This window comes from Rhinopithecus roxellana, chromosome 5 (genome assembly GCF_007565055.1).
Source record: "Rhinopithecus roxellana isolate Shanxi Qingling chromosome 5, ASM756505v1, whole genome shotgun sequence".
Lineage (NCBI taxonomy): Eukaryota > Metazoa > Chordata > Mammalia > Primates > Cercopithecidae > Rhinopithecus > Rhinopithecus roxellana.
Genome location: NC_044553.1, coordinates 163,463,306 through 163,473,266, shown reverse-complemented (window position 1 = coordinate 163,473,266; position 9,961 = coordinate 163,463,306). Strand labels below are relative to the sequence as shown.

At 57.3% G+C, this 9,961-nt stretch overlaps 1 protein-coding gene across 3 annotated transcripts; it reads right to left on the bottom strand.

Moving 5' to 3' along the window:
* Window positions 1–233: 233 nt before the first annotated feature.
* Window positions 234–6,730, bottom strand: SIVA1 (SIVA1 apoptosis inducing factor). 3 transcript variants are annotated; one of them, XM_010376938.2, is made up of 4 exons: window positions 6,187–6,730; window positions 3,787–3,981; window positions 2,847–3,003; window positions 234–462 (listed from the first exon to the last, which is right to left on the bottom strand). In XM_010376938.2, the coding sequence occupies exons 1-4, from the start codon at window positions 6,515–6,517 to the stop codon at window positions 405–407; spliced, it is 741 nt and encodes a 246-aa protein (XP_010375240.2). In that variant the 5' UTR covers window positions 6,518–6,730; the 3' UTR covers window positions 234–404. The 3 variants fall into 3 exon arrangements, with proteins under 3 accessions (XP_010375240.2, XP_010375241.2, XP_030786405.1); XM_030930545.1 differs by lacking the exon at window positions 234–462 and adding an exon at window positions 480–671; XM_010376939.2 differs by lacking the exon at window positions 3,787–3,981.
* Window positions 6,731–9,961: the final 3,231 nt, after the last annotated feature.

The following is a 9,961-nucleotide window of genomic DNA, read 5'->3' as shown; positions in this document are numbered from 1 at the left end:
GTCCTTTCTCCCCATTACCAGCTGGGCAAGCTGGGGAGGAACGTGCTCTGGGCTGAGACTTCCCATCTGTAGCAGAGGGCGAGTGAGGGGCCTCATACAATGCACAGTGGGGTTTCTAGGAGCTGGTGGGTAGACAACAGGTGCAGCAGGCCCCGCCCACTGACTGTTCCTTTGGCCATCCCAGATGGAGGGTCACAAACTCCACCCTCAGAAGTGCTGACAGACAAGAGTCCTCTTGTGCAAATATAAAGAAGTTTATTCATTCTGTCATTAGGATACAAAATAGAACATGTAAAAGGCCTTCCCACTGACCCCACAGTTCAGTGTGAACACCGAGCGCTCGTCCAGGGAAGGCTGCCATGCACGGCGTGGCTCTCCGTGAAGGCAGCCGGCTTGAGCCAGCCTCAGGTCTCGAACATGGCGCAGCTGGTGCACAGCACTTTCTCGTACATGTCACTGCAGCTGTGACAGCGTCAGGGAGGGGAGAGAAAAGCTGCTGTCAGGGGCTGAATTGTGTCCACCAGTCCCCACCATTCAAACGTCAAAGTCCTAACCCAGAACACTTCAGGACATGACCTTATCTGGAGACAGGATGACTGCCAGCAGAATCAGTCTAGATGATGGCACTGATGTAGGGGCCCTAAGGCAACACGACCAGCATCCTGAAAAGACTGCCACGTGAAGAGAAGGACACAGAGAAGGAAGACATGAAGATACAGGGAGTGGGCAGCTGTCTACAGGGAACACCAAAGATAACCAGTAGACACCAGGAGAGAGGTCAGGACAGGTTTCCCATCGCAGCCTCAGAAGAAACCAGCCCTGCCAGCACCTTCCTCTCAGACTTCTGGTCTCCAAAGCTGTGTGGCAGTACCTCTCTGCTGTCTAAGCCACCTGGTCTGCGAACTCAGGTACAGCAACCCTAGCTGATTCCCACTGCCAACGAATTCACATGAGGCCCAACCTGGGTTTACAGTAGGATAGAAGCTCTCCAAAGAAACCTCCAGATGACCTGCCAGAATTCACCGAACCACAATGGTCTACACTGAAGCACATCAAACAGTGCTTTCTTCTGATGTATCAAGACTAAGGGAAGGGCCGGGCATGGTGGCTCACGCCTGTAACCTCAGCACCTTGGGAGGCCGAGGCCAGAGGATCACCTGAGGTCAGGAGTTCGAGACCAGCCTGGCCAACATGGTGAAACCCCATCTCTACTAAGAATACAAAAATTAGCTGGGCGTGCCGGTGCACGCCTGTAATCCTAGCTACTTGGGAGGCTGAGACAGGAAAATTGCTTGAACACAGGAGGCGGAGGTTGCAGTGAACCAAGATCACGCCACTGCACTCCAGCCTAGATGACAGAGCGAGACTCTGTCTCAAAAAAAAAAAGCTCTAAGGGTAAAGGTGAGAGAAACCAGCAAAACACAGGGAGAAAGTGATTAAGAGAGACGCTTTGGCCGGGCGCGGTGGCTCAAGCCTGTAATCCCAGCACTTTGGGAGGCCGAGACGGGCGAATCACGAGGTCAGGAGATCGAAACCATCCTGACTAACACGGTGAAACCCTGTCTCTACTAAAAATACAAAAAAAATAGCTGGGCGAGGGGGCGGGCGCCTGTAGTCCCAGCTACTCGGGAGGCTGAGGCAGGAGAATGGCGTGAACCCGGGAGGCGGAGCTTGCAGTGAGCTGAGATCCGGCCACTGCACTCCAGCCTGGGAGACAGAGCGAGACTCTGTCTCAAAAAAAAAAAAAAAAAAAAGAGAGAGAGACGCCGCGAGGAAACAAGACCAGCAATGGCCACCCCAAACACGACAGGACCATGGAGTCAACAAGGCAGCCAGAACTGCTTGCCACCTGGTGTTGCAGAGTTTGCCAGTAGTACAGTGGGTGAGCCGTGAAGACAGCCCCTTCCCTGACACCAGCAGCCAGCTGGAGAGCCCTGCAGAGGATGGGCAGGATGCCTTGCAGATGATTCCTAACCCGGATGGGGTGCGTTACCCCACTCCTGCCCATGTTGAAGCCATGTGAGCCGACCACAGGCACGCGGCACTTCTCCCTGGTGCTGCCCACCCCCTGCCCGGGGCTCGCCATCTCCAATGAGTCTGGGCCTCTGCCCCGACTGAAGAAAGGCTCAAGAGAAAGGACTCGAGATGTAATATGTGGTTTCTATTTTAGATGGACAATTTCAGACACTGTTTGGACTAAGCTTGCTTTGGGTCTACAGAGCCAGTTCCACATGTGTCTGGATGAAGTCATCTTTCTCAAGGGGCAGGGCAAACAGGCTCCACACTGTCCACTCCCACCCACCAGCTGAGTAGCCCCTGTGGTGAGAATGCCGCTCCCCACCTTAGGAGTAAGGACGGGATCCAGCCAGCTGCAGCAAACCCACCCACAAATGGGAGACTACGCAAACATTCCACTTCCTGCCTGAGAGGGTCTACAACCAAACAGCACGCATGACTGTGGCGAAGCTGCAGTGTGCACCTGTGTCACCAACCAGGGGCTTCTCAGACAGTGAGAAGGACGGGGAGAGGGGTGCTCAAAGGCCAGAGAAGGAGGAGGTGGGGGCGCTCAAAGACCAGAACAGGAAGCAGCTAAAGACAGGGACCAGAGCTGGATACACAGCAGATCATCTGTGAGGTTCAGCTTTCCCTTAGAGAGGATTACTACCACTAAAGTTGGGCCAAGCATCTATGGCCACCATGTCCCATTAGGCAATGCCAGATGGCACTGTGTCAGATGCCACACGTGGGTGCTGTGGGCCCTTGCCAACATGGGTGACCCACCCGTCCCCCGTCACGCCTTGCTGGGGCTACGGGATCTCAGCAGCTCCAGGGACTAAAGTACTTACTCCACGAGGCCACACAGGGTACAGGCCACGGAGCCACAGCCCCAGCAGGTGCGCACACACCGCCCGCACAGGGCTCGCTCACACTGGCTGCAGACTGCCTTCCCATCTACGGCTCGCACACATGAGGAACAGGCGATGGACACTATCCCGGATGGGTCTGTGAGGAAGAAACGCCATGCTGTCAGCCTGCAAGGAGACGGGAGTTTCCGGGACTGCTGGCCTACCTGACTCCATGCACACCTGAGGGCAGAGGGCTCTGACCTGCTTACCCCATCCTCACCCACACTAGGTCCTTCTGACAACCCAGGAGCCTGGCACAGTGCATAGGACCCCGTTTCACTAGCGAGATCCAAGGTGAGACATGCCTGCAGGTGACTCCAAGTTCAGTGCTCCTTCCCTCACCAGGTCCCTCTGCTACCTGGAGGCCAGTGCTGGAAGGATCAGTCTTCCCCTGCTGCTTGTCAGAACTCCATGTGTCCCATCTGGGTCTCAAAGTGTGGCCCACTGCCTTACTGGTTAACCAAGAGGTGCCTGAGCTCCTCCCAGACACACCAACCAGCCTCGAGGTAGGGTCGGGGACTGCATTTCTAACCAGCAACACAGGTGATGCTCTGAGACCCACACTCCACACTGCACAGGGATGGGAGCGGCGTGTTTCCAGCCATGTGGGACCATCCCAGGGGGCTGCACGTGGAAAGCAGATGGGATACCCAGGGAGTCTCTGCTGTTTTTCTGGCCCAGTAGTTAGAAACTGTTTAATCACTTCCAGTCTCGAATGTGAGACCTCCTGATAACAGGAGGCTTCTGAGCCAGAAGGCCAAGCTCTAGGTCAGACTCCTGCTTGCCCAGGGAGGAAAAGCCTGAGCTTGCAAATGAAAAATGCCTGTGCCACCACCTGCTCTCAGTGCCACAGCCACGAAGGGCTGCTGGTGCCACTCACCAGCTTCGGAGGCCTGCCCAAGGCTCCTGATCAGGCGGCCGTCTGGTCCAATCAGCATCTGCCCACGTGCAGCCCTCGGCGCCCCTGTAGGGCCAGGCTTTGGGGACTCTGGCAGGTGAACGACGGCACAGCCTTCATCCCACACGTGGTCCAGGTAGGCCTGGGCCCCGAGGAAGAGGAGTCGCTTGGTCTTCTCTGGGGGAAGACAAATCATTCTCACATCCTTCACTGTGTACCAACGAAGCCCCTGCATGGCCACTTAGTCTTTCCAGCCTCACATGAACCCCATCGTCCTCCTGTGTGGCCTCTGTCACCCAGTGACCTCAGCCTGTGTTGTGCCCTGGCAAGCAGGGTCCTGCTCTGCCTCTAAGCTGAGAATGCTCGTGCCTCCCTTCCTTACCTGGCTTAGCTGTCATCTCCTCCAGGAAGGCTCCAGCCCTACAGCCCCACCTGTGCCTGATGCAAGGGTTCCCTCTCCTATCACTCTGCTTATTTTCGGCAACTCACGGCCGGCCTTGCCTCACTGAGCTCGTTCCCCTTTCTCCCTTTTCTGCTTCCCCAGCACTCCCCACCTGGAAAGCAGGCTCTGTGGAATGCACAGAGGGAGCTCTGCACTGTGGAGCACTAATTCACAAAGCTTATCACTGCCAAGGAAGCAGCCAGAAGTTTGGAGCTGGGCCTGCAGCCTCTGGCCAGCGCACAACCCCTTCACCTGCTACAGAGTTGCTGGCAAGACAAGCATCCCAGAACCTTCCAGATCTCATTCTAAAATACCCACCCATCCCTGGGAGCAGTGGTTTTCCATCAGGCCACAGTTCAGTCACTGGGGGAGCTTCAGAAACTCAGACGCCCAGGACCAGACCCAGAAATGCTTTGTTTTTGTTTTTGTTTTTTCCACCTCATTATAACACAGTAAAGGCAGAGATCCCAGAAACTCTATGTGGCTTTACATGAAATGGGCAGCAATAATAGTGGTAACTCAAATTAGCTGATGCCAGCCCACAACACCCTGCACCTCTTCCTCCTGGCCCCCCACACCTTCCCCCATCTATAATGGGAAAGGAATGGGACAGACACGTGGTGAGGCTAATCCTTGTCCTCAACGCCTTGTGAACAATTCGAGGTTAAGAGATCAGGGTGACAGCTGTGGCCTGGAATTTGGAAACTGTTACACAGTTCAAAGTAGGTGTCCTGCATTTACCTACTTTGTAAAGAGTAAAGAGCCAGACTGAGCCAGGCCCCGTTTCCATCTTCCTCTTCTTGCCTGCACAGTGTTTGAATTTTTCAACTGTCCTGAGAGGGCAGACGCTTGCAGTCCAGCCACAGTTCCCATGGCATTATTCCTCTTAACTCCGCATGGCCCGGGACAGCACTGGCTTGCACAGCCCTAGCACACTGGAGACACGGCACACAGGAACCTCGGGAGGGAGAGTCTTTCCTTCATCCCCAAGGCACAAGCGGCACCAGACAAATCACACCCCCTGGGTCATCCTCTAACTGCTCTACAGGTGCAGACCTTGTGCCCCAACTACTAGGCAAGGTAAGCTCCACTTTGCACCTGCCCCAGGGTATTAATCACCCCAGTCAGAATGATGGTCAATACGACTAACACGCCTGAAATCCACAGGAGAAAGCCAGAGAAGGCCTGGGAGCTCACTGCCCTCACATCCCACCCAGAACTGGACATTCCAGCCACACGGAGTCCTATGTCGCTCTCCTGCTGCCTGGCTTCTGCCTCGGCCTCTTCCTTCCCCGCCTCTGCCTGGCTAACTCCCACTCTCCCCCGCAGGATTCGGCTCAGACTCTGTTCTTCCGAGAAGCCTTCCATGCCATCCCTGCAGGTGCGACTGCACACACCTGTGCCTGCCGGATCACCTGTGGCGACTCCTTCTCCTGCTGGTCTCCCCAACTAGGTTGGGGAGCTCCCGGGAGACGGGGCACATCTGTCTTGCCCGCCTTTGGTCTCCCAGGACAGCCGCAGTGCCTGGCAGGGGCGGCGCGCTCCATGAATACCTCTTGGGTCAGAAGGGGCACTCTTCGGGTTAACTCCATGCAGGACGCCCCGCTCCCCGACCTCCCCCAGGGCATCCTGCACGGGACAGTCCTGAAGAAGCACCAGGCGGCTGCCGCTCACTGCGGGGCGGCGACTAACCGGGATCGTGGAAGAGGGAGGGGGCTAAGGGCAGCGATCCTCTTCTTTCAGGTTGTTGGACAAGGTGGGTGAACGCTGGGCTCCTCACATCCCCTCAGTGACTCCAGCCCTAGGCGTGGCCAGCTTGTGTAACCGCGGCCAGAAAGCAGGGCCCTCGAGCCCCCGCTCAGGCCTCAGAGGGGACACTGAGGCCCGGCCCGTTCCAGGCCCCGACGCAGTGGACCCTCGGCAGCCCGCCCGGCACTCACCGAAGACCTCCTGCGAGTAGCGCTCGGCACACACGCCGCGGCTCACCTCCCTCTGGCCCACGCGGACCTTGAGCTGTAGCGGGGCCGCGTCCGCGAAAGGGCAGCCCCGCTTGGGCATTGCCGCGGGGCCGGGAGCTACGCAACTCCCCGGCCGCCAGCCCCTTACCAACGACGCAGTGACGTCACAGCCGCGCGCCCGTCCGCGGGCGTGAGCGGGTTTGAGGCCGAGGAAGCGACGCGGCGCGTGATAGGCTGCGGGTGAAGTGGGGGCGGGGCTCCTGCGCGGAGCGGCGCGGGATAGGCGGAGGACGAGATCGGGGGTGGGACTCATACGCCGGTGTACGAGACTCGACCGCGCGGGAAAGGCCAGGGGCGAGGTTGAGGATCAGGGTGGGCGGGTCCGTGGGAGGGATTGTGCGCACGCGGCTCAGGATAGGCGGGAGGACAGTCTAGGGGCGGGGTTCCTATGCAGTGCGAAGCGAGGTAGGCTGGGAACCAGGTCAGGGCGGCATTCGGCTGCGCGGGAAGAGCCAGCGGGTGAAGCCGAGGATCAGGACCGGGCAGCAAGGGCGGTGAGTGTAAGGGGCGGAGCTTGTGCATCGGGGGCGGGCCTCGTTTGAGGATCGGCGTGGGATACGCCAGGGCGACGTCGGGGCGGGTCTAGTTTGAGGAACGGCGCGGGATTGGCCAGGGCGACGTCGGGGACGGCCGGGATTCCTGTCAGCTTTTGTTTGATGCCTAAACAGTAGACACTGGTTATAGTTCCTCATTTACTTCTCCGAAGTTAAGGGGCAGTCTGCTTTTTCCTAGCTCTTTTTTCCTTTTAGAGACAGGGTCTCGCTCTGTCACCCAGAGTAGAGCGCAGTGGTACAGTCTCGGCTCTCTGCAGCCTCCGCCTTCCGGGCTCAGGCGATCCTCCCTTCTCTGCCTCCCGGGTAGCTGGGACCGCAGGCGCGCGCCTCCGCGCTCCGCTTTTTAATTTTGGGTAGGAACGGGATTTCGCTCTGTTGCCTCGGCTGGTCTAGCTCCTCGCTGTGGCGGTCCCCGCCTTCCGGAAGTAAAGGCGTGTGGGGGCTGCGTTCCGAGGGCCGCGTGCGGCTGCCCAGCGCCCCCGGGCGGGGGTGTGTGGAAAATGTTCTTGCACAGCAGGTTCGTCTGACTTGGGGTCCCCAGGCCGCGCGGTGCACCCGCGTCGTCCCTTCTCCGGGGTTCTGCTCACCAGAGGCGGCTCTCCCCTGCCCCGGCGGGTGCAGAACCGACGCGTCCAGTGGCGTGGGCTTCACCCTGGACTGTGTTCTCCTCGCGGCTCGGTCGGCGCCGCCTCCGGTGTGAGGAACTGACGCCTGGAACCCTGCAAACCCATCCCGCGTGACACCCGCGTCGCAGCTGTCCACACCCCCTCGGAGGCAGCGCACTCCTTCCTGGCCACGGGTGGCCGAAGCCCCACCAGCCTCCAGGTCAGATGTCCTTTCTCCTTCTCCTGCCGCGGGGTTCCTCGCGGTGGGGGACGGGATCCAGCATTCTCGGCTCTTCCTTGCCATTTCGCCGGCATAATGGAGAATTCCTTCTGCTTTAGGGAAATGAAAGTTGCTCAGTTGGAGTCACGTGTGACTAAACGCACATTTGGTTTATCCCAGAAATAGATGAAATTCTCAGAGAGGAGGATTGTTTTCAGTCTCATAGATCGTGGGGACTTCTAAAGATTTCCCTGTGTTCAGACTTCAGACTACCCTAGGGTCTCATCACCATCGTGGACAGGTACAGAACCTCGGGCAGGTTGTGGAGCGGGGCTGTCCCCCGGGCCGTATGCCGGTTCCTCAGAGGCTGCTGGGCAGGACTCTGCTGCTTCAACAAACTTGCCTGGCTGACGCCACCCGCTCGCCCTTGAATGCCTTCCTGGGCGAAGCCGCGAACCCTCCAGGGTTAAGCCCCAATTTTGGGGCTCACCTGCCCTGCGTCAGATGGATGCTTAACTTGTAAAGAAACTGGTAGCTTTCCAAAGTGCTAGGAAAAAGGAAAATCCATTAAACAAAATCATTGTCATAATTTTCCTCTAATCGGTCTTGAGGTCTCTCCTGGAGAGTGGCTGTAAACTTGGGCCCTGCCCTGAGGGGGCTCTGGGGCCGGTGGGCGTGGGGTTAGTGCGCCCTCGTGGGATGCCTCCTGACCCTGGCTGATGGCCTCAGGCCTGTGTATCCAGCCGTGCTGGCATTCCTCTCACCAGCAGCTTGCTTCTAGGCCTTGGCAGGCAGCCTGTGGCTTTTGTCTGAGCCGTAATCAGTTCATTGCTATCATGATGGCCTCTCTGGGAGAGTCCTGACCAGGAAGAGTGTGAGGTTTGGGTGCGAGGGTCAGGTGAGAGCTGGAGGAGGCAGCGCAGTGGAACACATGAAACCGCAGAGTGGTGTGTGACTCACGGGGCTAGAGAGAGGAGGCAGTGTTCCTCACAGGCCAGCGGGAAGGGGGAGCCTCGGGGAGCAGGCAGGCCCAGCCAGAGGATGGGGAGCGATCCAGCGGCCTGTGCACCAAATCTGTATTGGGGTCCAGGGTGTTACCCAAGCGCATTTCCTGTGGGGTGTGGTTTCGAGCCGGCAGGCATCAGCTTCATGGTATCTTGCTGTGACTGGGTGGTGGTCACTGTGGCATGTCTGCACAGTCCGTGAGGGGTGTGGGGGTCAGGGGCCGAGTCCAGTAGGTTGTATCCAGGCGTCCTATAGGGAGCTGGTCACCAGCAAGCAGGTGTATTAAGCAGAGATCTGGGTGGACCACCCTGGGGAACTGGGAGGAGGTGAGGAGCTAGAAACTGTGTCAAGAATGACTGAGCCAGGCCGGGCGCGGTGGCTGAAGCCTGTAATCCCAGCACTTTGGGAGGTCGAGATGGGCGGATCATGAGGTCAGGAGATCGAGACCATCCTGGCTAACACGGTGAAACCCCGTCTCTACTAAAAAAATATAAAAAACTAGCCGGGCGAGGTGGCGAGCGCCTATAGTCCCAGCTACTTGGGAGGCTGAGGCAGGAGAATGGCATAAACCCGGGAGGCGGAGCTTGCAGTGAGCTGAGATCTGGCCACTGCACTCCAGCCTGGGCAACAGAGCGAGACTCTGTCTCAAAAAAAAAAAAAAAAAAAAAGGACTGAGCCCTGCTTCTGTACCAGAAAGTCCAACTTTTCTTCTTAATGGATGCCATTCTGAATAAATCTTATCATAAAACGATAAGAATTCACTACAATTATCACTTATTTGTCTTTTACCCATGCATTCAACAGAGACCACTCTGACCCCATCTACACTGGGGCTGTGATATCGATACAAAGTGGAGAGAGCCCCTTACTATAACCACTCAGACCCTCCAAACATCTGCTACTGAAAAGAAGGGAGTGAGACCCGAATGATTGGCCTGACTGTCTGTACTAACCCACCGCTCAGTCGCCAGAGCCTCTTGGCTCTGGTCCACGTGGAAGTGAGTGAGTTGGTGCTAGGGGAGAAGTATTTCCCCTCTGCGTTGGTATCTTTTTACCCTGTGAAACGCCTGCTGGGATTCCATCCCGAGAGGGAGGAAAACGATGACAACTTGTGTTCTGGTGGAAGATTTAGCAGCTACTACAAAACAGGTTTGAAAACCTATTTTGCGGCTCTCAAATTTCAATTTAAATGACTTGACTTTGACAGCCCAGCGCAGATAAGAGGGCGGAGTGGAGAAAGCCCTCAGCCCCCTCTCCCCAGGAACTTACCCCTGCCTCAAGGCTCCCTTTTTGTCTCTCTTGCTATGTTATGA

What these genes read in the sequence shown, in the direction of transcription:
- SIVA1 (XM_010376938.2), bottom strand. Translation starts at nt 6,517, where the DNA reads ATGAGTCCCACCCCCGATCTCGTCCTCCGCCTATCCCGCGCCGCTCCG. An exon ending in CTACTCGCAGGAGGTCTTCG is followed by an intron (nt 3,982 to 6,186) that starts GTGAGTGCCGGG and finishes GTCTTCCCCCAG; the next exon opens with AGAAGACCAAGCGACTCCTC. An exon ending in ACCCTGTGTGGCCTCGTGGA is followed by an intron (nt 463 to 2,846) that starts GTAAGTACTTTA and finishes ACGCTGTCACAG; the next exon opens with CTGCAGTGACATGTACGAGA.